This window comes from Malus domestica, chromosome 15 (genome assembly GCF_042453785.1).
Source record: "Malus domestica chromosome 15, GDT2T_hap1".
Classification (NCBI taxonomy): Eukaryota; Viridiplantae; Streptophyta; class Magnoliopsida; order Rosales; family Rosaceae; genus Malus; species Malus domestica.
Window position 1 is genome coordinate 10,074,526 of NC_091675.1, and position 26,399 is coordinate 10,100,924.

Sequence of the window (26,399 nt, forward strand, 5' to 3'; positions counted from 1 at the left end):
ACGGATCAAACTTCTTCTTCGCCCAGGGGAGATGAAGGCACGCCTCGAGCATTTCAGGCAAGAGGCCGAGAGCAAATTAGCCCCGCCAACTATACAAGAACCGTTGATTAAAATTCGACGGAATTTGCATCCACCATTCCTTGGGGAGGCTTTAGAATATATGCGCGAATTCCATAAGAAACATTCGGCCAACGATCTGTATGGTTTGCCGAAAGCATGCCAGGACACCATTGATCTAGTCCTGACTTGTCCGGACGCCGAGCGCATCATCCAGAAGACCTCTGACCCGGGATTGAAGGCAAGGTTCCAGCACATACGAGAAGCCCGTGTCCTTGGATTTGAAGTCGACCCATACACTGATATCGTTGCAGCCGACCTTCCTTTCTCAATGGAGGATCTTCAGTATTTACGATATCACTTCGAAGTATTTTCGGCGGTTTCTCTCTTCAGCCTCACGACCGATGAAGTAGCACGTGTTGCACGTCTGGATGCTTATCTCGATACCAGAGATGCCCGGCTATACTACCAAGAGCAGGTGCAGGTCCTGACCCCAAGCACACTGTCGATCTCAACCTCGCCTGCGGCGGTCACACAGAGCCAACAAGCTGCCGAAGCAGCACCGCAGGTTCAAACCCTCGAAGAAGGGACAGAGGAGTCTTTTTGTCCAACTCTGACAAAAACAGAGCCCGCAGTCGTCGACCAAACGAGGGATGAGGTTAGCGAGGAGGGTCCCAACCCGATGGGCCCGTCAGTCTTGGATAACATGGAAATTAGTATGGTCCATGTGTTACCTGCTGATTTTCAATCAAGCACGGCTCAACCGAATTTCCTCGATGGTGATGTAGTCGCCGAGGAAACTGGCCATGTGGATTTTGTGTCTATTACTGAAGATGAGTCAACAACGAAAGATGATAGTCTGAAGGCCGCTTTGACCGAATTATTTCCTCGTTCGTCATCGGCCGCACTCCACCATTTAAAGCCATTGTATGTGACGGCCCACATCGAGGGATATCCCGTTTCTAAAGTTTTTGTCGACTGTGGCGCGACCGTCAATATCCTGCCTCTGAACATCATGAAGGCCTTGCGTCGCTCGAACGACGAACTTATTCCGTCAGGGATCACAATGAGTAGTTTCGTCGGCGACAAATCGCAAACCAAGGGTGTACTGCCGTTAACTGTGACTATTGCCGGTCGCACTCACATGACCGCTTTTTTTGTAGTTGATTCCAAAACCGAGTATAATGCACTGCTCGGTCGAGATTGGATTCATCAAACCAGTTGTATTCCTTCCTCATTGTATCAAGTGCTTGTTTTTTGGGACGGCAAATCGGTCACTGTTCACCCAGCCGATAACCAGCCCTTTGAAACTAACATGATCCAAGCACGGTATTATGATGACCACGTCGGCTACATTACTTTGCAAGGCTTCAATGATGAAGGCCGGCCGACTCGGATTTCTGTACAGAAAGCTATCGAGGTTGGCGCCGAGACTGTCCACCAGGATTCGGCGAGACTCGGATTAGCCAATTTCCTCCCCGAGGCCGATGTCTGACACCGATCGAGAAGCACGTAGGGCCGCGGTTTCATCTACTATGGAACGACTGCTGGCCCATTGGTATACTATATCTAAACAGCCAAATTCGGGCGTTAACCTCGTCGAGTTCCTGGCCGAAGGAGATAATGGTCCTGTTTTGTCTCTTGATAAAATTCAAGCCGCCTCGGCCGCGCTCGAAGACCATCGGCCCCAAGTTAAGGATCCCCTGGAAGAGATTAATGTTGGGACGGCCGATGACCCACGGCCTTTGTTTATTAGTGCTTTACTTCCCCAACAAATGAAAGATGAGCTTCGTGCCTTGCTTACGGAGTTCAAAGATTGCTTTGCTTGGAGCTACCATGAGATGCCCGGCTTAGATCGTACTCTTGTCGAGCATGAGTTACGTATTAAGCCCGGATGCAAACCTTTCCGTCAGCCACCGCGTCGATTTTCGACGGAAGTGCAACTCAGCATCAAGGACGAGCTGGTTCGGCTTTTGAAAGCCGGGTTTATTCGGACAGCTCGATATGTTGAATGGTTGGCGAATATCGTTCCTGTTTTAAAGAAAAATGGTGCACTGCGCATATGCATCGATTTCAGAAATCTGAATCTGGCAACTCCCAAAGATGAGTATACAATGCCGATTTCAGACCTGTTAATCGACGCCGCGGCGAATCATGAGATGTTATCCTTTATGGATGGGCATGCTGGGTACAATCAAATATTCATCGCCGAAGCCGATGTGCATAAAACTGCTTTCCGTTGCCCGGGGGCACTCGGTACTTACGAGTGGGTTGTTATGCCATTCGGCCTCAAAAATGCCGGCGCCACATACCAACGAGCGATGAACACCATCTTCCACGACTTAATCGGAACCATCGTCGAAGTTTACATCGACGACGTTGTCATCAAATCTAAACGCCGACGGACACATCTGGACGACCTCCGACAGGCTTTCCTCCGCATGCGTCAGCACAACCTCAAGATGAATCCTGCCAAATGTGCTTTCGGCGTGTCGGCCGGAAATTTCCTTGGTTTCCTCGTGCATCACCGTGGAATTGAAGTCGATGCGAATAAAGCACGCGCAATCGTCGATGCCCCACCCCCAACGACGAAGAAACAACTCCAGTCCTTACTTGGCCAGATCAATTTCCTCCGTCGATTTATTGCTAACTCGGCCGGTAAAATGAAAGCGTTCTCCACGCTTTTGAAACTCAAGGACTCAGATAAATTCGTGTGGAACGGCGAGCATCAGGCGGCGTTTACACAAATCAAAGTATCCCTCACGAAACCCCCTGTCCTAGTTCCCCCTCGGCGTGGTAAACCTCTTAAGCTCTATATCTCGGCGGCCGAAGAATCCATCGGCTGCCTCCTCGCGCAAGACAATGATGCCGGCCGAGAGCAGGCTATATTTTATCTAAGCCGGAATCTCAATCAACCAGAGATCAATTATCCCGCCGTTGAGAAACTGTGTCTCGCCGTATTCTTCGCCGCATCCAAGCTCCGGCATTACATGCTCCCGTCGGTCACCCAAGTCATTGCCCAGACCGACGTTATCCGGTACATGCTTACCCGACCAATCGTCAAAGGCCGAATTGGGAAGTGGACAATGGCGTTGTCCGAATTTAGTTTGCAGTACGTGCCGCAGAAAGCTGTGAAAGGACAGGCGTTGGCCGATTTCCTTGCTCAGCACCCTTCGCCTTACGGTTTCGGGGATGCTGACGTCGAAATCGGCATGGTGGTGACCCGCGACAACTATTGGACGATGTATTTTGATGGTTCCAGTACTTCGTCTTCGGCCGGCGCGGGCATCGTCCTTCAATCTCCTCACAACGATCGCTGGTATTTTTCGCTCAAATTGGATTTCGAGTGCACCAATAATCAGGCCGAATACGAGGCTCTTGTCATTGGTCTTGGCCTCCTTCTTGACCTTCGAGCCACTCGTGCCCTCGTCCTCGGTGATTCTGAACTCGTGATTAACCAAATTAATGGGTCTTTTCGCTGCATGAGTTGTACTCTGGCGCCCTACCACATGGTCGCCAGCTATTTGGCCGAGTCTTTTGACGGTATTACATTCGAGCATATTTCTCGGGTTCATAATACCGACGCAGACGAGTTGGCTCAAATCGCCTCCGGTGCTCAACTTATGGGGGGCAAGCTAGGCCGGGAGATACCAATATTACGACAGCTATACCCGGCCTTGGTTAATCAGCAAATCCTCCGACGAGACAATGTGATCCGCACCAGGGTCATGTCCTTGCCTTCGTTGTTAGATCGGCAGGACTCTATAGAAATTTGCGCGGCCGAGGCTATACCAGATGATTGGAGGAAACCCATTATGCAGTACCTTGATAATCCTAACGGGACACATAGTCGCAGGACACGGGTTCACGCCATGAACTATGTCACGTACCAGAACGAGTTGTACCGAAAGGGCGAAGATGGTTTGTTACTGCTATGCCTCGGCCCCCAAGAGAGTGCTCGGGCGATCGCAGAGGTTCATGAAGGGGTATGCGGAGCTCACCAGTCTGGACGGAAAATGCGATGGCTACTCCGACGACACGGCTATTTTTGGCCGAGAATACTGAAAGATTGTATCGAGTTTGCACGAGGATGCGTGCAGTGCCAAATCCATGGGCCTATACAAAGGGTCCCGGCCGAATCACTACATTCGGTCATTAAGCCGTGGCCGTTTAGAGGATGGGCCATGGACGTAATCGGCAAAATCACGCCGACTTCTGGAGCTGCTAAGCATGCATGGATAATAGTCGCAACTGATTACTTTACTAAGTGGGTCGAAGCAAAATCATATGCCGAGTTAACATCTAAAGAAGTTTGCGACTTCGTGGAGGAACACATTGTGACTCGGTTCGGTGTACCGGAAACAATCATAACCGACAATGGAACAATCTTCACAGCCGAAAGGTTTAAAGAATACACGGCAAATTTGAACATTCGGCTGGAGCAGTCCACACCGTATTATCCACAGGCGAATGGGCAGGCCGAAGCAAGTAATAAAGTGTTGATCGGCATCCTCGAAAAAATAATAAAAGAGAGGCCTGGCATGTGGCATTTGAAGTTGAACGAGGCATTATGGGCATACCGAACGTCGCCCCGATCGGCGACTGCAACAACCCCATACGCATTAACCTACGGACACGATGCAGTGCTACCAGTCGAGTTGAGCATAAATTCGTTGCGATTAATTGAACAAAGTAGTTTGTTTAGCGCCGAATATAATCAGTCCATGAGACAGGAACTAGAAGATTTGGAAGAAGCGCGACTTGACGCTTATAACTTACTAGTGGCGCAAAAACAAATTGCCGAGCGAGCCTATAATCAAAAGGTGCGACAAAACGTTCGGCGAGGGTGAATTGGTGTGGCAAACGGTGTTGCCCGTAGGACTAAAAGATCCTAGGTTCGGCAAGTGGTCGCCGAATTGGGAAGGGGGCCGTTCATTGTGCATAAAGTATACGGCAAAGGGGCGTATCATCTTAAAGATCGGACTGGTGTGATTCACAAATTACCGATTAATGGGAAGTTTTTGAAGAAATACTATCCAGTTACTTGGGAAATGCGTGAGTAAAAAATCAATCCATTAAAATTGATAAGTATTTACAAGTGAGTTGGACGGTTGGTTTATATTCAAATACATCTAAGGAGAAGAGGGAAGAAGAGTGCTGAGCAGAGCCTTCAACTCCAACCACCGCACGTCGGCCATGATGACTTCGGCTTGCCGATTCTTTTTATCCAGCTTCAGCCGCTCGACTCGTTTGTTGGCCGCCGCATACTCAGTTAGGCGATCCTTCCCGCCTGACTCGAAGTCCCTCGCAAGCTCAGAAGCAATGGCCGACCGGCGTTTTGCTAGTTCGGCCATCTGACGGTCGAGCTCGGCTAACGTTTCTCCTTTTGCCCGTAGATCGTCAATCTTCGGACGGAGGGTGTCTTGAACGGCCATGGCGGCTTGCAGGTAGGCCTGGCAATTCCTGACACGACCCGATAACCCGACCCGACACGACATGAAATTAACAGGTGTTCGAGTCGACACGATAACGAATCGGGTCGTTATCGGGTAACCCGATAAGCACCTGTTAAGATAACGGGTTGATTCGGGTATACACGTGGGTAACACGATACACGATAAGCAGAATATTAATTTTATAATTTTATAACCCTAAAAAAATATTGTAATAATTATATATATTAATTTAACAATTTTATACCCCTAAAAACTATAATAAATATCTATATATATATATATATATATATATTAAATTAACTATAATAATTATAATAATTATATATACTATAATAATTATACCCCAAAATATTAACTATCTATAATAATTATATATATATATAGATTAAATTTTGAATTATAAAAAGTATAATAATTATTAATTAATATGTATGCATCCATTGATTTGAATTTTGATTCCATAATTGATCCATTCCATTCCCTGCTGCAGTGCCGCCCATTTTGAAGAAAAAGGAAGGGAAAATGAAAATGATAAGAAAAGTTGAAAAGGAAACAAAAAAGAGAGGGAATTAGGGAAAGATGGATGGATAGGGTGGAGGGAAAAGTGAAAATTATATGAAAAGTTGAAAAGGAAACAAAAAAGAGAGGGAAAAATGAAAATTAATAGAAGTGCAGTGGTGAGAATATTTTTTTTTAAGTTATTAACTTTTTATCGCACATATGATATATCCCACTATTTTTATAATGACACGTGATGTACTACTCTGTATACAGGTCAATTATACATACAAAATAAATAGATTTAAATCTACTTAATATATATACATACATCATTGAACTTGATGGGATACGAATTCTTCGAAACAAATTTCAACGATCCCAACCGTCAAACTTGTTTGTATATGCTTCGAGATCACATCAACAAAAAATCACAAAAAACAAACATTCAGAGATCAAGTAACGGGACAAATCTTTTCGAAAGTTATAAACGAAAAATCACGATTTAACGGTTATTTTAACTCCGATTTTGATGATTTTTTACAGCTACACTCCTTGACCCTATATGAATACAATGAATGAATTCGATCTTCAATTTAAAATATTTACACAAGTGGATACCACAAAATCTTATGTTATACTTAATGAAAGTATAAATAAACTCTAAGTTTTAGTCAATCTATTGTTTTGATGGGATACAAATTCTCCGAAACTAATTTCAACGATCTCAACCGTCAAACTTGTTTGTATATGCTTCGAGATCACATCAGCAAAAAATCACAAAAAACAAACATTTAGAGATTAAGTAACGGGACAAAGCTTTTTGACGGTTATAAACGAAAAATCATGATTTAACGGTTATTTTAACTCCGATTTTGATGATTTTTTTATAGCTACAGTCCTTGACCCTATATGAATACAATGAATGAATTCGATCTTCAATTTAAAATATTTACACAAGTGGATACCACAAAATCTTATGTTATACTTAATGAAAGTATAAATAAACTCTTAGTGTTAGTCAATCTATTGTTTTGATGGGATACGAATTCTCCGAAACTAATTTCAACGATCCCAACCGTCAAACTTGTTTGTATATGCTTCGAGATCACATCAGCAAAAAATCACAAAAAACAAACATTCAGAGATCAAGTAACGAGACAAAACGTTTCGACGGTTATAAACGAAAAATCATGATTTAACGGTTATTTTAACTCCGATTTTGATGATTTTTTACAGCTACACTCATTGACCCTATATGAATACAAAGAATGAATTCGATCTTCAATTTAAAATATTTACACAAGTGGATAACACAAAATCTTATGTTATACTTAATAAAAGTATAAATAAACTCTAAGTGTTAGTCAATCTATTGTTTTGATGGGTTACGAATTCTCTAAAACTAATTTCAACGATCCCAACCGTTAAACTTGTTTGTATATGCTTCGAGATCACATAAGCAAAAAATCACAAAAAACAAACATTCAAAGATCAAGTAACGGGACAAAACTTTTCGACGGTTATAAACGAAAATTCACGATTTAACGGTTATTTTAACTCCGATTTTGATGATTTTTTACAGCTATAGTCCTTGACCATATATGAATATAAAGAATGAATTCGATCTTCAATTTAAAATATTTACACTAGTAGATGTGGATATCACAAAATCTTATGTTATATACTTCATAAAAGTATGAATCAACTATAATAATTATATATATTAATTTAACAATTTTATACCCCTAAAAACTATAGTAATTATATAATATAATTATATATATTAAATTAAATTTAAAAAATTGATGACCATTTGGATCGGCCGAGATTTAATCTTTTGAGAAAGACTTACAACCTTGAAAACAATAACTCTTTCATTTTGCATATCCTTGCACATTTAATATTTGTAATAGATTAGTAGTGTATGTATTATTTTTTTATTAGGCTCTTATTTTCGAGTGTAGTTATAATACTTAAATGACAAATGTTTTAATATTTTGAAGTAATATTTATGTGGCAATATGTGGTATGTGCAAATTTAAAAAAAAATATATTTTTTCTTAACGGGTCATAACGGGTCATAACGGGTCGGGTCACTTTACCCGTTGGGTAAAGTGACACGACTTGTTAAGGACCCGTTAAGATAACGGGTGTGACACGACACGACCCGTTAAGATAACAGGTGTTACACGAAAACGACACGAACACGACAGACACGACCCGTTTGCCAGGCCTACTTGCAGGTCCTGTTCGGCCTTCAGAGCAGTCTGGAAGATACTAAATGTCTCCCGAACGCGCTCCAAGGCAGACGATGCCCGGACAATGGCATCTCCGCTCAGGCGACCATCGGCTCCAAGGTCGTTCAGACACACGCCGAGCAAATCGAGACCGTTGCGCTCAAGAACTTGCGATGATGAGAGCGCTAGGACTTCTCGCAGCTGGGTTAGGGCACTTGGATCGGCAGCATCAGTCGGAGCGGCCGAAGGGCCGGACTCTGCAATCGTGCTGGAGAGGAGGGCTTTGAATTCAACCTCCCATGAAGCCTGCACAAATAAATAAGGTTAAGTTTAAAGGAAGTCATGACAAGAATAGCAAGAAGGTGTCGTGTTTTAACCTGCCGAGAGGAGACCTCGGCCATGTCCCCAGGATCGTTGCTCGAACCTAAAGAACTCAATGGCCAAGCCCAGTGTCTCAGATTGCTTCTCACTTCACACGGCCGATGGAGGTTATCTACGTTTGATGGCCACTGAGGCGGCCAGGAAATATAGATAACGCCCGTCGGCGCATAGAATTGACGGTGAAAAGAATGTACAGGCACCTGACATTTGGTATTTTCTTTGTTTAGAGGTCTAAAGCGGAAAAGTAATCAGGAGGAGACGAGTGAAGGTACTTACAAAGGCCGAGGTAACCTCCTGTGGAGGAATATGGAAGCTTTGGTCTTGGGGATGGACCGGCGATTCCGCCGTAGCCTCGGGTTCCTCGAGCAGCCGTTTGCCCCGGTCGGCTGCCGATGGGCCGACTGGCGCAGCTGCTTCAGAGGAGGCAGGGACGCCCTGGTCCTGAGAAGGAACGAGAGGTTCGGCCACCGGGATCGGTTCCTCGACCGGACGCTTGCCACGATTAGCCGGGGAGGGGCCGGTTTGAACCGCCATCTCGGGCACCGGGATCGGTTCCTCGACCGTGCGCTTGCCACGATTAGCCGGGGAGGGGCCGGTTTGAACCGCCATCTCGGGTATTGGAGGAGGTTGTCGACGAGTATGAGGACGGTGCGCCAGCGGGACCTCGTCGCTCCCCTCGCTCTCGTCCAACACAAGGACCGAGGGCTTTGGATTCTTGGGAGAGGTTCCCTCGGTCGTAGAAACCGCCTGTTGTGGGACAGGTGCCTTCTCGACAGAGGGAGGTACAACTGATGCGCCGGCCACAGAGGCAGGCCGCGCTGGGGTCGTCTCTGCGGCCGAGGCCGGTTGTTTCTCGACCCCAGAATGGCCAGCGGCGGAAGAAGAAGCACTGGGAGTCGTCGTGTGACTGGAGATAACGTGGATCTCCCGGGCACCCTTCTTCGCCATTTGTTTGACCCGCTTGGCTGGCGGGGAAGGCTCGACAGCCGGCTCGGCCTCTTGGCGAGGCCGTTTGATCAGCACGGCCCTACCAGCGGGTTTGTCCTTTTGGGCCACGACCGATTTTTTCCCGGTCGTGGCAGCGGCAACTGCCTCCGTCTTTCTCAAAGGCCGACTACCTAAAAAGATAGACAATTCAGTAAGGCAACTCAATATGCAAGGTTGATGGAAAGGAAGAAAATGAAACCGGTACCTTGAGGATGAGGGGCCGAGGCCTTCTTAGGCCGGTCACTGAAGAGTCTGCTAAGCACGTCTTCGACCGGCGCACCAAAGAATTCCTGGGTGTATTTCTCCCACCACTCACCAAAGGTGTCGGTGCATTGGGTTTCTGGGGTGGCTGGTCGAAGGCGGAATTTTTGGCAGCGCTCTTGGAACTCCTTCACGGCGGTTCTACATTCCTTCTCAGAGGAACGAGGTTCGCGTCCACGGCTTAGGACCGTTCGGGAGGAGAGAAGGGGGATAGGGCAGCCTTGAAGGTAGCCGAGTTGTCGGGCGAGGAAGTTCGGATGATATACTTCCCATCCTGACCGTTTCCCATCGCAGCCGAGAGGGAGGTCGCGGGCAAGCACAAACGACCCCCAGGTCTGACGGAGATCGGCGTCCTCCTCCGCGCTCCATGAGGAGATAGGCAGCCTGATGGAGGAATGATAGTTTCGACGACGACATATTAGGAACTCGTCGTTGGAGAAGTCGTCGAGAGCGAAGAGGTACCGAAATACCTCTTCGGCTTGATGGGGAGGTGTCGGTCGAGAGGCCAGTTGAGACCCAAGCGCCTCTGTTGGTGAGAATTCGGCTATGGCCGGCCGAAGGGAGGCGAAGTATACCTGCAACCAGAGTTGGAAGACCCAGAGAGGACCATTCTGGTGCGGGTCGACCTTTTGGAGGGTCGCCTCGGCCAGGCAGCGGAAAAGTTGGGCGAGAATGTTGGAACTCAGCGCCAAGACGTGACCACTAGCCAGGGCTTCGGCTACCGGCATGTTCTCGACCAAACACTTGTTTGACTTGGTACAACAAATGTATTTGTTGTACCAGTAGAAGAGGAAGGCTTCATGTTCTCCCTCTCGCAGGTCCTCTTCTCCTCGGCCGGCGAAGTGAAGATAGAGGGTGTTGTAATTACAGAAGTTCTTGTGGAGCTTCTGAATATCTTCCTTCGACGGGATATGACCGTCACGGCTCAAGGTCTCGAAGGCCCGACGGTCGAAGAGCGTTTTCAGGTCGATATTCGACGGATGCCCAGAGAGGGTCGCGTCGACAGGGATCCCGGTCGCCGAAGTCCCCAGAATGGCAGTAATATCCAGGATGGTGGGACCAATGGGACCCAGAGGGAGGACCATTGTGTTGGTGGCCGAGCACCAGAAGCACAGAGCGGCTTGGAGAAGTTCCTTGTCGGGGACGATTTCCATGGACGAAAGGAGGATGGCGTCGTAGATGCCAAGGGCCTTCCATTGCTCGCCGAAGAGTCGTTCCATTCGAACGACCCAGGCTGCCCAGGATGTGGTCGTCGAGGGCCAGGAGCCCTGGGGTTTAGCCGCATCCCATCGCGACCATTCAAACCCTTGAAGCAAGGGTTTTAGGCAGTGCTCCTGTAGAAGGCCGATGATAGTCGGCGGTATTGTAGCCTTGAAGAGAGGACCCAGGATTTGGTACTGGGTGTTCATGTCGTTTTCAAACCGGATGGTCTTGATCGAGCTCCGATCGAGGATCTTCTGATGTTGGTCACATTCCCTGGAAAGCTTGGAGATGAAGGATGCCATTATGAGAAAGAAGCCCGGAGTAAAAAGGTTTTCTGGGTTGGGGATTTAAAGACGAAGACTCGGAATAGGAGAGGCACTAGAAATCAATGGCAGAGAATTTCGGAAAGTTTGAGAGCGTAGAAGTACAAATGAGGAAATTTCGGTATTTATAGAGGTTGTGGGGGGAAGAGCAATCGTTCGAAATTCAAAACAAAGGGCAAAATCGACCGAAGGAATTGTTGATCATGATGAACATTTGGGAAATGCGGTTGAGAAGACCGAAGGTTTTAGGGTTTTGGAGGCGAACGATTGCGTGTGACGGCTAAATTAATGACGAAAAGACGGTTCGACGACCGCACGATGACAAATGGGCTCACGGACTGAGGTAGTGGCTCGCGGATTGAGATAATGGTCATGATGGCAAGACGGTTCAGGCTGCCGCACGCCTTAGACGTCATTATGTGGGATTGGCCATGTTAGAGGACACCACGTGGCGAGTAGGTTAGCAGGATCAAGATCGTGCGATCGTGCTCAATAAATGCGCCTTGGAACTCGGGTATGAGGATTCTGAATGGTAGATTCGCTTCTTCAAGGCCGGAACTCGGCCGAAGATTGCAGGCCGAGGACCTCAGAAGCGAGGGGGCAATGTTTGGGCCCAAAATAATAGTTTGGGCCGAGTGTAGAATCATTCTCGGCCCGGAAGGCCTTGCGACAAGAAGACCATGGATCGTTCAGCTTGTGGGCTTCCAAACCTAGGCCGGTTAGGTCAAAATGCAATGACAAGTCGAGTCCTGATACAATAGGGAGTCTCGGCAGGATTAACAACCTAGAAGCGGATAGGGCTCGAATAAGGACTAGGTTCACAATCCTAATGAAAATAGGACTGGTCGAGGTGATATTGATCCGGAGAGGGAAAACCTAGTCCGAATAGGATTCTATCTCAGATTCAGGGTCCAGTGCTATAAATAGCGGAAGCTGTGCATCAGGAAAGGCCCACAAAATCAATACAAAATTGCCCTGCGCAAACTCTCACAACTTGAGATCTTTTTCTTTTCCTTTTTCGCTGACACATCTTCCGTTGGCATCAACAGCACTGTGGAAGCAACCGGTGATATCTTAAGTCGGCATAGATAGCTCTGTCACCGTAGGGTCGGTCGGTCTCGCAGTATCTTCCGTTGGCATCAACAGCACTGCGGCGAGAACGGTCGATTACCTATCCAAGTCTCGGTCGAGAAGGGTTTTCGAATCCTTGTTGGTCGAGGTCACCTCATTAGCCTTCTCGGCGAGGTGAGGTGTCACAGTTATTACATTCGGCACATTGCAAGCCGAATTCGGTTCGTGAACTTTGTAAGAAATAGCAGCCTTGTCTTCAGGCTCGAAAACCCAAGAGGCCGAGACGTGTTCCTTTCTCGGCCGCAATCGCAAGACACAGAAGTCAGTAGCGCGACCCAACGCAGCATCATCAAATTTACTCCTCGGCCGAGCCTCGGCCGACGAGTTGGCACGCCCGCAATCACCGAATGACGTAGTTAGCTTAGAATATACTTGGCCTGCGCGCCACGTAGGCTTTGTAATTTCTAGGGTCAACAGAAACACATTCCAAAAAAATTATGGAGAAATATCTACTCCAATATACTCCAAAAAAGAGGAGGTATTGTCAATCTAAAGAAGGTGCAATGCATTTATTCCACAAAACTCGGTACTCGTATTCGGACACCGAATTCTATCGTCCTTAGATCTCGAAAAGTGATTAGTGTCATTGATTATCGTTTTTAATTTTTAATTTGTGTAACATGCTTTTAAGTATCTTTGTGTAATCCTTTTGTTATTCATGTAATGTCAAAGGAATTGCTTGTGTTCACCATCACATTCATCATACGATATCCAACTCAAAAATATCTCAACAATATTTTATTGAGAACTTGAATATTTTACATCAAAATGTTCGTAAAAATAAACAAGCTAGATTATACCAAATATAATTTCAAAATTATTAGAAAAAAAAATCAACAAAGTACAAAAGTTTAACAAATTATAAAGATGGAGGTGAGAATTATACGTTCCTTACCCGCTGGAGGTGGGAATTATACGTCCCTTATCCGTTGGAGGAAAAAACTGACTAAGTATAGATGAATAGTTGAAAATAAAGGGCTCAATTTTGAGATTCCCACCCTTAGATTGAAGATAGTCTTAGAGCATGACGCATGACTTTTAGCCTAGGCTCGAAGAAGATCTAGCCCCAAGTTGTGAAGAAAAGCTTTCTAACACACTCCATCAACCGAAGCTAGTTGGAGCCAGGGGCCCCTTGTGTGGCCAAATGAGCCTCGGTTCTTGCCCAAGACTGCATAAGTGGGCAGTTTAGGAGAAAACTAAGTAGTCAATGAAAATCAACCACCTAACACTTTTTAGCATCCAGCCTCTTTTATTATTTTTTTAACAAACGATATTATCTAAACTAAGGGGGAGAGAGTGAGCTTAGTTTCACAATGAGTTAGTAATAATGTGGTTCAATCTCGCATTTGGAGAGAATCGAATCTAAGACCTCCCACTTACAAGTGAAAAAAAAATACTAGTAGACCGTAGTACTAAGTGACTCTAACCGCACTCAGCAGTAGAACCACAAAAAAATTGGAAGCCTAAATTTCATGAATTGTATCGGTTCGAAGAGCTGGATTTCGTCTTTAGCCCATGAACCTTACCCTTACCATTAGACATGCTCTTAATATCATCGCTCACCACGGCAGGCAATGGTAGACCACTCTTGCGGAATTGCCAAAGGAAATTCGATACTATCCTTGCGTTGTTTGTTGTACGTTGTAACTTGTATTGGAAGTTTGGAAGTTCGGAAGCTTGTAAGAAATTGCCTTAAAACTGTGTTTTTGGCGTATGAATATGGCTGTATCTTGTGATTAATTTTGTTCCTAAATCAAACCCGAAGGAATGCAAAACTGCGCAGCAAGTGAAGAAAAGCATAAACCAACCCGAAGAGGAAGAGAAGAAGAAGAAATCAAAGCAAACAAGCAAAGCCATGAATCCACCTTAATGTCACGTTATCCTTTGAATAAATACCGTGTTTTCTTTCACACATTTTATCAAACACCTGGGGCACTAGGCGACAAACTATAATTTTTTAATTTCGTTTAGATATTTGTCCATTCAATCATTGGGTAAAAAGCGGATTTGGGAAATGGAGGGCAAGTCTGGGTCGTGGTTGCTGTTGATGATGGTGGTGATGGGTTGGTCTGTAACTTCGTCATCAGCTTCTTTCGGCGACCATTACTATCGGGGCTCTAGGAAAACTGATGCGACGTCGTCTTTGGGGTTCAATCGCGCAGCACCCTCCTCCATAGTATTACCAGTTCACGGCAACGTCTATCCAACTGGGTACGCTCTTAAACTCTTTTAGTTATATCATTCATTTACCTGCAAAAATAATAGTTATCGATGCTCGTAGCTCATTTGGTTAAGAGCATTTGCCCCGCAGCCGAGGTCCCAAAAATGGGTTTGTTTTGGTTTTGCAGGTCCTATAATGTGACCCTAAACATTGGACAGCCTCCAAAGCCCTACTTTCTGGATCCAGACACTGGTAGTGATCTCACATGGCTCCAATGTGATGCTCCTTGTGTCAGATGCACTCAGGTATAATTATCTCATAATTAAGTTAATTATCAAATGTTAATTAGTGTTTCAAAATAAAATTTACAAACTTTTCCTGTTTAGCATGCAAAGTTTGTTACTTGTTCTGTCTATGAATGTTAAACCGTGTTATCACTATAAACTGATCGTCATCGGAGAAGGGTCCTAAGAAATATTCATCTTCCTCTCTGTTTGCAGGCTCCTCATCCATATTACCGTCCAAACAATGACCTAGTGGCCTGTAAGGACCCCCTCTGTGAAGCCCTGCACTCGCCCGGTTCTCACAAATGCGATGTTCCGGAGCAATGTGACTACGAAGTTGAGTATGCTGATGGTGGTTCATCCATTGGTGTGCTTTTGAGGGATTCCTTTTCCTTCAACTTTACAAGTGGACTCCAGCTACGACCTAAACTGGCCCTCGGGTTGGTAACTTTTCATTGTTCCTTTTTGTTTAAGGAAACTACAAACTTAAACTAACAGAACCTTGCAACTGCCAGTAGAAGGCTTTTAAAAGGTTAATAAAGAAAACAGTTAACGGTGAGAAGTTTAATTAATTTGTTTAAGCAGATTAAACAGTGCAGTGACGGTGGCTATGATGATTTGAAATCAAGTGTACATGAAATGCATGCCTTGTGTCCCACTGGGCACTTGATGAAAACATAACCTAAAGTTTCAGAATTTGGTGTAAAGTAGAAACAAGCATTAGATTAGACTGAGTCGCCACAAATCTATAGTCGCTTATGTGCTCGATCTTGGCCATTGAATCGTGTAGTGTTCCTTGTCTACAGGTGTGGATATGATCAACTTCCTGGATCATCTTATCATCCCATTGATGGAGTCCTCGGCCTTGGCAAGGGAAAAACCAGCATCATATCACAACTTAGCAGTCAGGGTTTGGTGCGAAATGTCATTGGTCACTGTTTAAGTGGCCGAGGTGGGGGGTATTTTGTTTTCGGGGATGACATTTATGATTATTCACGCATAGTTTGGACACCAATGTCACTTGATTACTCGTAATGAACCCTTCTTGAACTCTGTTTTTCATCTCAGTCTTTTTTGTTTCATCTTTTTGTTTCGTTTGATATATCCTTGGTGGTTCAATAATAACTGTATTTCCCTTCCCCGTTTATTCTCCTTGTGGTTTATCTCAGAAAACACTACTCGCCTGGCCCTGCGGAACTCATGGTTGACGGGAAATCTACCGGGATTGGAAACCTACGCATGGTTTTTGACAGTGGGAGTTCCTACACTTATCTCAGTTCTCAGGTTTATCAATTTTTGACTTCATGGGTAAGTTAAAGCTTTATCCAAAAGTAGCTGGCATTTGGATTACCCGGATTGGCAAAGATTTTTCCGACCATAATTTGACATGTTAATCCCTTTCCATTTCCTTAAATTACTGAATTCCTTCAAAGATAATGAACTTAACATTGGTCTGTCTCTCTCATGAAGTTTTTTATCCTTTTCCAGTTAGAATTTTTCCGAATGGTAGTGTCTTCTGCTTTTTTTCGGTTACTTTAGAAGAGTAGTGGATTCATTTTTGCGCTTGTCTTATTGCAGTTGAAAAGAGAACTAACTGGAAAGCCTTTAAAAGAAGCTCCAGATGACAGAACTCTCCCGCTCTGTTGGAAAGGTCGCAAGCCATTTAAAAGCATACGAGATGTTAAGAAATACTTCAAGCCCTTAGCACTAAGGTTCAACAGTGGTAGAAAAGACACAGCTCAGTATGAATTGCCCCCTGAAGCATACCTTATACTATCGGTGAGTGAAATTCGCCTTCCATGATCTCCCTATCTTTCTTCATTTTGATTTCCATTACAAGGAGAAGAAATTTGTGTTTGGAAACTAATGATATATATGTTCCGGCAGTCCATGGGAAATGTTTGCTTGGGAATTCTAAATGGTACTGAAGTTGGACTGCAAAGTTATAACATCATTGGAGGTAAGAGTTTCCATTTGTATGTGTTATGAAGCATGACCTCTAATTTTAACGGCAAACACAACGCCCCTTCAATTTTTACGTGGGATTCACACTCCCAACACAATATTGATCGTTTTCTTTCTGTTTTGGGTTATTTATTTATTTTCACAGACATTTCAATGCAAGATAAGATGGTGATTTATGACAATGAGAAGCAGATGATTGGATGGGCTCCTGGAAAGTGTGATCATCTACCCAAGCCTAGAAGTAGCTTCAGCTTTTGGTGATGCTTTCTCAGGCACCAGCTCAACAAATGTTGAGCATACGAGGATGTTGCCCGTTTCTCAGGCACCAGAGCATTCTCTTGCACAAAGAAATGTAACACATATATAGGGTTTAGGGTGAATAATTTATATGTATATACACATTCTGTATATTTCTCCCATTTCCTCATTTATGTCATCTAAGTCGATAACATTTCTTTCATTTCCTTCCACTTCCCCTGTTCCAAGTACACCGATTTGCTTTTGTATTTTCTCCCCCTTATCTGGTAATCTTGAAACCATTGCCTGTAGAAATTGTTAATCACAACGGAAAATCAAATTAATAATTCGGACTATATCATCCGCTACTGAAAAAGAAAGAAAGCTGTATTCAGAATGACACTCAACTGATTTTTACATCCCTTCCTATTTGATTATTTAGACTAAACTGAATAGATTTTGAACATCTTCGCCGGATACCAGGCCTAAACTGCTAACCAAAGAAGATAGTGTGTAAGAATACCTTATTTGCAAGAGTTTGTGACTGTATTTTGTAAACGGAAGGCGAGGAGAGGAGGAAAGTCTTCACTATTAAGGAAGGAGGAGAGGAGGAAGGGAGGAGGGAGGAGGGAGAGAAATTAAAATCCATGGGTTTGGGGGTGTTTGTGTTTAGGGGTTGCGTTTTCATTTGAAAGAAACTCAAATGTTCTAGTTGAGCCAACTCATTGCGCATCTATAACAGATAGTATCATTGTCTACGTTTTTCATTTGAAAAAAAAAAATAGTACCAAATTAGAGAGAGTACTTTTAATTGATCATGCTCGTTTTATGTTCGAGCTTGGCAAACCCGTTGTGCATCTATAAGTACATATTTAAAGAAACAAGCTTGGCAAAACTTCTCTCACACTCCACTATTAAACAAAACTCTAACGAATGAAACTAACTTTAAAAACCTTTACTGCACTTTCGTATCTACCCATTCCTCCTTACCCAACCCCTTTCTCTTTGTCTGGGTTATCTTTATAAAAGATCATAATTATCTTTCGTCGTCTCTGATATTTTGGTGGCCATGTGTGAATTTAATAAAAAGACCCTCTTTATTTAAAAAAAAAATTCATTGGACAATATATCCATACAAAGCTCAGCAATAAATCAATATTCAAACTTAACTGAAATCAGCATCTCTCTTACTAATTGAATAATCTCCAACATAAAATCATGATTTAGAGTTCATCTATGAAAAAATGGAGCATAGCTGAAAGAGGGATATGGAAATATGTTTGTATTTGTGGAAGAAAGTAATACACAAGTTAGTTTTTTATTGCTTAATTATTGCTTAATAGAAAAGTGGAAGAAAGTAATACACAAGTTTTTTATTCCTAGAAAAAAGTAGAAAATTAATATCTTGAATACAAGCTCCACTTAATCAATTGTAATGATCATGATTTTTCTTTTCAGTTTAAAATTTTCTTGTTTATACTCGTATGTACTATATGGAAGGCTCAAAAATTTTGGGCCCCTAAAAAAAATTTAGGATCACGTGCCATTGCACTTTTTGCATGGACCAAGATTCCCTCCCCTCCCACTTTCCATCCTCTTCCATCATCTCCTACTTTTCTAGCCATTGATTTAATGTTTAATTATTTTAATGCTCCAGATTTTGCCAACTCACCAACAACTCCAAAGCAGCTTTAAAGCCCAATTTTGCATACTTTTTATGCTGCCTTTCCCGCCCCCTCCTATCCATTTCCTAACTTCTTTTTGCTGCCATTCCCGCCTCTAAAGTCCCTTTTCTCCCGCCTCTTCCACTTAAGATGACTTCACCTCCCTCGGCTTCAATATAAGTTTGATCTTCTTACCTTTTGCAACTCTATCCTTATGCCATTTCACACTGCTGCATCTTCATTGGGTCTTCCCATGTCTGTTTATGTAATTTTCTTTGCTTGTTTTTGCTCCTTTTTGCTATTGGCTTTGTATTTTCTTTTTGATAACATGTTGGGGTCCTCTTTTTCTGATTTAATGTGTCCCATTATTTGTTCTTCTAAAGTAAGAGAACAATTTTGAAGTATACTAGTTGATTAAAGCCCGCAACCTCTGTAATGAAACAAATTTTGAAATGTTGTTTTTTTTTCTCCTCCATAGCTTTTTCTATATTGCAAATACGATTGAAAATGATTGATTCTAAAGAAGCAAATAATATCAACAATGATGACTCGAACGAATTCGATTGTACACCGAGGTGTGGTATGGAGTTTGATTCACAAGAAGCAACCTATAATATATATAATGCCTACGGATGAAAAGTGGGATTTAGTATTAGAAAAGAGCGTCACTTCAAGAATTTTTGCTTGTAGTAAGGAGGGTTTTCGGCTCCAAGATAAGCGGGATTACAAGATAAAGAAGCCAAGGGCAGAGACACGGACTGGTTGTCATGCTAAAATGGTTATTAAGTTGAATAGATCTAATGGAAGGTTTTTGTGCATGAATTTGAGGAACAACACAATCATGCTCTTCAGAAACCAGAGTGTGCACATATGCTACCATCTTAGCGAAAAATATCAGACTCATGCAGCAAAAAGAATTCAGGAAATGGATAGGAGGGGGCGGGAAAGGCAGCAGAAAAAGTACGCAAAATTGGGCTTTAAAGATGCTTTGGAGTTGTTGGTGAGATCGCAAAATCTGGAGCATTAAAATAACAAAACATTAAATCAATGGCTAGAAAAGTAGGAGGGGATGGAAGGGGAAATAAAGTGGGAGGGGAGACAATCTTGGTCCCTTTTTGCACACCCCCAACGTCCCCTTTGGTTGCTGGGCTTCAAACTGTAAATCAAGAAAAAAAAATTTTTTATAGGAGGCCTATTTTTCTTCCCAAATACCTGCTTGTGATTCCCCAGGAAACCATACTACCCCAATATCTATTTAAGCCTGTTATTAATTCAAGCCTAATAGTCACTAGTGCTACTAATATAAAATTTTAATAATTTTGATCTTGAGGTGTATGATTCTTAGCAAATAATATTCATCAGTTTGATATAATCAGTATTTCTGGGGTTCTCTTGGAGAGATTTTCTTCACAGAGGTGCATAGGTGGCAAGGGTGGTCTAAATTATGGATTTCTATTCACGTCGGTATCCCCGAAGGAATGTTTCAGTTTGGTTTGCTGGATGTTTATTGGAGTTCTACGACTACTTACAGAAACAATCGCTAGAACAACCAAGTGGAGTTTAGAGATTCTGGAAGGAGCAATAGAAGACATAGTTCCCAGTTCTTTGCGCAACTGGCCCTCACAAGTGAGGAGCATCAGGGATCGTGGTTGATAAACGAGGGCTTACTGCTAAGAACTTCCAAAGTTTTCTTAATGAAAACTTTGAACAATGAGAGATTCAAGAAACAAATGAGTATTATAAGATTTGAAGAATGTGGGCGTGTATAGAAAATATGGGCTGTATGTAGAAAATGTGATGTTCATGTTGAGAATGTGGGGTGTGAGGGAATTATGAGAGTATATATGTGAGGTGTATTAAGATAATTTTCAATTGAAAAAGCAAATGTGAGGTATATTAAGTATGTAGGGTTTATTCAACAATATGTGAGATGTTAATGTAATAAGCCTTTTAAAATACGGATCTTCATGAGTTTAAATGTCGTGGATTGTTGTTGAATAAAGATTAGGACATCAAGATTATAACTCGGGAGATTGTGTGGACACTCAAGAGGGTCTCGATATAAAACCGTTGTGTCAAAAGTTCTGAATATTAATGTGCAGCTGTCTAAGAAGCAAAATTCTTGGCCAAAGAAACAAAAAATAAATAGTCAGAGTTCATGCAAGAGTGTGTGCGTGCTCTCGAGTCGGTCATCCTCCAAAGCTTCACATCGGAGGATTTTTTACACAAAAATTCTGGTGTCATGTTCACTTTTAATTTCAGTTTAGTTGTGATTTGCTTTCTATGATTTACACCAGCAGCAAGCTGCTGTTTCCGCCGGGGCAATTGGTAAAATTTGAGTTTACAAATATTTCAGGTTACAAATTGGTCTCGGCCCTTTGGATTTCGATTTTGATTAGTGAAAACTGAAATGTGAAAGAGAAAACTGAAGAGCAATTAAGGATGCATATTTTGCAATGCATTGCATGAAAAGTACAGTAAAGAAAAAAGGACTAGCGCTCTCTACTGAGGACAGTTCATCCTCTCTACACCTGCCTAATTTGATCATCATTTAGACCATCCAATCAGAGCCAAGATTATGGTAAATATGTCGCCATTAATCACGGCCCTGAATAATCTTTGCTTTTCCGGTGTGTAGGGTGGATACCTCAAATCGGAATCTCCAGCGAAACCTCGATAAAGAACTGCTTTCTTGTGGCTAAAACCATCAAAGGAGAATTTTCCGTGGTATGAACCCATTCCACTCTCCCCAACTCCTCCAAATGGTAAACCGCTTATGCTAACCTGCGCGCGTATATAATGCAGTAATAATTTGTTACATACATCGTCGTACCCAGTGCACAAGGCTCCCGCTTTACGTAGGGTCTGAGAGGGGTGAATGTCGGCTAGCCTTACCCCCATTTATGGAGAGGCTGCTCCCAAGTCTCGAACCCGAGACCTACTGCTCATGGGCGAAGGCACTTGCCATCGCACCAAGTGTGACCTCAATTTGTTACATACATGTTGAGATAAATTCTACCATTGATTTCCATTACGGGATGTTGATGATAAGGTCGTCATTTTGGTTTGTTAAGATGCAGGAATGTGAAGATGTATATATATGCATAGAAATTGAAGAGAACAAGGAATCTCACATGAAGGACGGTGTCATTGATGAGCATTCCTCCAGATGATACGTTATCCACGAAGCCCTTCTTCAGCTGCTCATTGTTTGTAAAGGCATATACTGCAAGAGGCTTTGGCTTTGAATTTATCACACTGAAACTGTCTTCAATCTTCTCAACCTATACGGAACATAATCATAAGATGCGAGAATCATTACAACGATTTGAGAACTACCCCAGATTCCAGGCTTTTGATGATATTGAAAGTAATTTGATCACTCACAGTGACGATGGGCATTAATGGCCCAAATATCTCCTCCTGCATAATTTGAGCGTCTTCTGGAACATCCAACAAGATAGTTGGAGCTATTTTTCTGCATTGGATCGGATGATGTATATGAGTAAATCGTTTTAGAAACATTGTACACATATGGATTTATTCAGGCAGTGTTGTTGCTTTCCTTAAAAGATATACAATCACAAAAAGTCATTGTTGTACTTACAATTGCTTCTCATCCATTTGGCCACCGAGGACAATCTTATTAGAGACCTTATCCTCATCCAGCAGCTTCGCCAACCGTGTAAACTGGGTAGAGCTCACTATCCGTGATATATCCTTTGAGTTCATCGGATCTTTCCCAAAGAACTGCTCGAGTCCATACTTTAGAGCTTCTATCTGTCAAGTAGACATACTTTCAGAAAAATATCCTGAATTAAAAAAACATATATATTCAAGTATATCTGCTAGGCCAAACATATTTGTTCCTAAGTTTTTCAACAAGAGCATCCCATCGTACCAACTTCGGAGCAAAGTCTTTCGTAGTGATAATGTAATCAACACCGATGCAAGCTTGTCCATTGTTCAATGCCCATTTGCCTGCCATTATCCTCCTAACAGCCACCTTTAAATTTAAAAACAGAAACAGTTAAACCAGCCACGACAGAATACTTAATAGAAACATTGTCCGCTCGCTTTAAGAGAACCTAGCTATTACTTCTAAGTTAACATCTGAGTCGACAACAGCTGGGGACTTTCCACCGAGTTCCAGAATTACAGGTGTAAGGTGTTTTGCAGCAGCAGCCATCACAATGCGCCCTACTCTTGCACTACCTGTACGATGTGCAAATACTTGGTCAATTATGTTGCTAGCTCCCTAGGAGTCAAAGAACGCACGAAGCAGAACAACTATGTAAGAAAAATGCGTAATATGTATACAAATGGAGTACCGTTCTCTTGATAAACTTATGTTTGTGTATCTGAACCACACATTTCCTTGAAGAAACTTAGAATTAAACCGTTAAGACTAAATACTTAAATTTGTATTAGAAAAAGAACTGATGCATCGTAGATTTCACTGATACACAATTAAGTATGAATTATGGACAAATTCATGTATGAATTATGAACTCCTCTACCTCAATATAGAGAATACATCAGTTAGCAATGCAAAGGCTAATTGCACAGAAAATGAATTTTTGAAAAAAAGAAGATTATGCATAGCGCAGAAACGTTGATTATAAGCAGGGGAATGTCTTGACTTTGAGTAGTGTTGTACACGTACTACAAACGCATTCAAGAGAGGCTCTCATAGAAATCTGAGGAAGTTCATAATTAGAGAGAATATAAATTAACCTGTATAGAGTATCTTATCCCACTTCTGCTCTAACAATGCAGTTGTTTCTGGAACAGCGCCCTCAACAACTTTTATAGCTGAGTTATCTAAATACTCCTCTACTAAATTTGCAAGGAGTGAAGATGTAGCTGGAGCAATTTCTGAAGGTTTTAGCACAACCGCATTGCCCGCTGAAATAGCTCCAATGACTGGATCAAGAGATAACACTGGAATGTGAAACCGCACGTGTTAGTGTTACCAACAAATATATCAGTCATGGCATGGTTTAGTTGGAAAGCTTCGACAAGGTGAGAAGTATGTAACTTATGTATCGCCTAACTAGTTAAGTGTGAACTGCGCAGCAATATATTAAACGTACAGAAGGGGAAGTTCCATGTTGAGATGACCAACACAACTCCTAGAGGTTCTGACACAATTTCTGCTGATGATGGATATGTTGTGATTGAAGTGCTGACCTGAAACAAACATCGAAAGTTCCACGTTATATATACTATTAGCATTATACATATTGGAGGATACGGTGGTCCGGAACAAGAATGGACGATGGGAATTTTCATCCTTGTATCTGACCAAAAGGGTATTTACTCTAATCACCTTCTGTGGAACCATCCAATGCTTCAATTCTTTCAATGCCTCGTTACATGACGATCTTGCCTGAACAATCTGTAGTAATCAAACGTTAATATTTATTTTTACAATGCCGGAGAACATACACAAGAACATGTTCCATATTAACAAAGCAAAACCATTAAAACTTGAGGATACAACAGAATATTCACTATAACAAACAAAGATATCAAGGGACTTTGCAAACAGATCGAATTCTGACCAAACAGAGTCAGAGTTTTAACCATTGCAATTTTCCCCGAAGGACTGCTTTCTGATCGATAACACTCCTTATGAAACATATGGTTGCTCTGGTTGGTACTTTTGCTCTCAGTTAGAGGTAATTTACGCCAGGAACCATATGTCTATGATGGTTAGCCTTAGTCCAGCATACTGTTCAATTTGCTCAATTTGCAGCGCAATATCAAGAAAATGGCAAGCTGAACTGGGGGTACAGGCGGCTCAAGTGGACGGAGAGAATTTTTTGTGATACCTATGTGACTCAAGCGTCAGACGGTGCAACTAGGAGAAGGAAATGGATACCAAAAGGTAGTGAAGAAAAACATGTCAAATAGAAGAAGAAAGAAAAACCTGCGTAGAACAAGTAAGCCCATGAATGCTACCTATCGAGTGAATAGTGACCATATTTCATGACAAGGTTGTCACTTGTCACCAGTGAAGCTCCATGTACATGCTTATAGTACACATTGCGCTCGCTTGTGTAGTTGGCATACAACTGAATTGGGGTATCACACTGCAAATACTATTTCAGTTTTTGTTTTGCAGGTTGACAATTGCAGTTATCTTTATGCACCATTGTATAATATGAACAAGCACTGATAATATGCTAATTAAGACTATTCTGTAAGACCAAAAAAGTAAGCAGAAGTTATGCAATCAGCATAAACCGAAGGTAAAGAGGGAGACCTCGGATATAAATGCTTCGATTTCAGGCTTTGAAAGGTCCTTGTAAAGAGCTTCAGTGATCTCCTTCTCTTTTTCTTCAAGCATCTTTGCAATATTCTCCAACTGTGACCTTCTCCACTCATAGCTTTTCGTCCTTCCCGAATTGAAACTCTTTCGCAGCTCCTTAACTAGAAGACCAGCTTTTTCCGGATTGAATGTTTGCTTTGCTTCTTCAACCTCCGCGGTTACAGCCGACAGAGTTGCAGAACAAGGTTTAGTGCTAAAAACAGAACAAACAAGAATCAGATACTACGCGTACATACATACATACATACATACAAACATACAATTTCGACGAAACTAATGAATGCATGTTCCCTTGATTTTTATGGAAGAAAAAAGGGAAAAGGAGAAGTCTGACTTACGAGTAGGAAGAGCATGTAAGTTTGGAGGAAGAGAAATGCTTCTGGTTTTGATAGTTGCTTCTTCTTCTCTGAAACGGGTGAGTGAAAGCTCTGCTGCTCCGAGTCCCAGTCCCTACCCCAGCAGTACCCGCCAAACCCAAACTGGTTTGGTACCATCCCACTATAATTAGTTAAATAAACAGAGTATATATGTCGACATAAAAGAGTAGAAGAAGGGCAGGGAGTACCTGTAATTCTTAAAAAGATCAATGCAGAGACCTTTCATGGTTGATCAGAGAGAGAGAGAGAGAGAGAGATTGAAGGCACTTCTGCTAACTACTGCAGTCTGCAGATGGAAGTGTTGAAAGCATCATCCAGTTGCATTTGCATTGGCATATAGAAATAGGAGGAGGACAGCTCCGGAGGTAGGTACCTTGTACAACTTAAAAGGGACCAGCAAGCAACAGTTTTGGTGGGTCCCGAAACAGAAGCAAAGCTACGAGATTAAAACTAGAGATACTTTCTCTGCCGCACATATTAGACGGCAAGGCGATAAGGTTTAACAACATTATTGGTGGGGTGCGATATTTATACCCACAGGCGCAATCCGGCTCCAAAATGTCTTTACTAACTCTCAGTTTGAAAAAGAAAAATAAATTTGAAATTTAAACAAAAATCAGAATTTATAAATTAATATACAACAATTCCCTTACTTCAAATTTAAATTTTTTGTGTAGAATAAAACTCATAATTTGAAACCTCTAATTCTTAAATTATTGGTGGGGTGGCATCATGGTAAGGATGTGACCTCTAATTATTTTCCTTACCATCACGTGAAAGTGTGGCCAACAGGAGACATCATGTGTACCAAAGCGGACATTGTTCAATGCGAGATGG

The 26,399-nt window shown here is 42.6% G+C and overlaps 2 protein-coding genes across 6 annotated transcripts; one reads left to right on the plus strand and one right to left on the minus strand.

The window, feature by feature from the left end:
* Positions 1 to 14,034: 14,034 nt before the first annotated feature.
* On the plus strand, positions 14,035 to 17,407 carry LOC103424770 (aspartic proteinase Asp1). Its single transcript, XM_008362865.4, has 8 exons — positions 14,035 to 14,748; positions 14,886 to 15,003; positions 15,199 to 15,422; positions 15,789 to 16,013; positions 16,152 to 16,290; positions 16,561 to 16,761; positions 16,870 to 16,942; positions 17,093 to 17,407. The coding sequence occupies exons 1-8, from the start codon at positions 14,552 to 14,554 to the stop codon at positions 17,206 to 17,208; spliced, it is 1,293 nt and encodes a 430-aa protein (XP_008361087.3). The 5' UTR covers positions 14,035 to 14,551; the 3' UTR covers positions 17,209 to 17,407.
* On the minus strand, positions 17,286 to 26,063 carry LOC103431350 (aldehyde dehydrogenase family 3 member I1, chloroplastic-like). 5 transcript variants are annotated; one of them, XM_070813984.1, is made up of 14 exons: positions 25,751 to 25,917; positions 25,524 to 25,664; positions 25,120 to 25,378; positions 24,816 to 24,946; positions 24,438 to 24,685; positions 24,181 to 24,249; positions 23,945 to 24,041; positions 23,586 to 23,792; positions 22,948 to 23,063; positions 22,750 to 22,854; positions 22,456 to 22,628; positions 22,236 to 22,326; positions 21,983 to 22,132; positions 21,262 to 21,632 (listed from the first exon to the last, which is right to left on the minus strand). In XM_070813984.1, the coding sequence occupies exons 5-14, from the start codon at positions 24,492 to 24,494 to the stop codon at positions 21,396 to 21,398; spliced, it is 1,302 nt and encodes a 433-aa protein (XP_070670085.1). In that variant the 5' UTR covers positions 24,495 to 24,685; positions 24,816 to 24,946; positions 25,120 to 25,378; positions 25,524 to 25,664; positions 25,751 to 25,917; the 3' UTR covers positions 21,262 to 21,395. The 5 variants fall into 5 exon arrangements, with proteins under 5 accessions (XP_070670083.1, XP_070670085.1, XP_070670086.1 ...); XM_070813985.1 differs by having other exon boundaries at positions 24,784 to 24,946; positions 25,751 to 25,874; XM_070813983.1 differs by having other exon boundaries at positions 24,438 to 24,946.
* Between the last annotated feature and the right edge of the window lie 336 nt (positions 26,064 to 26,399).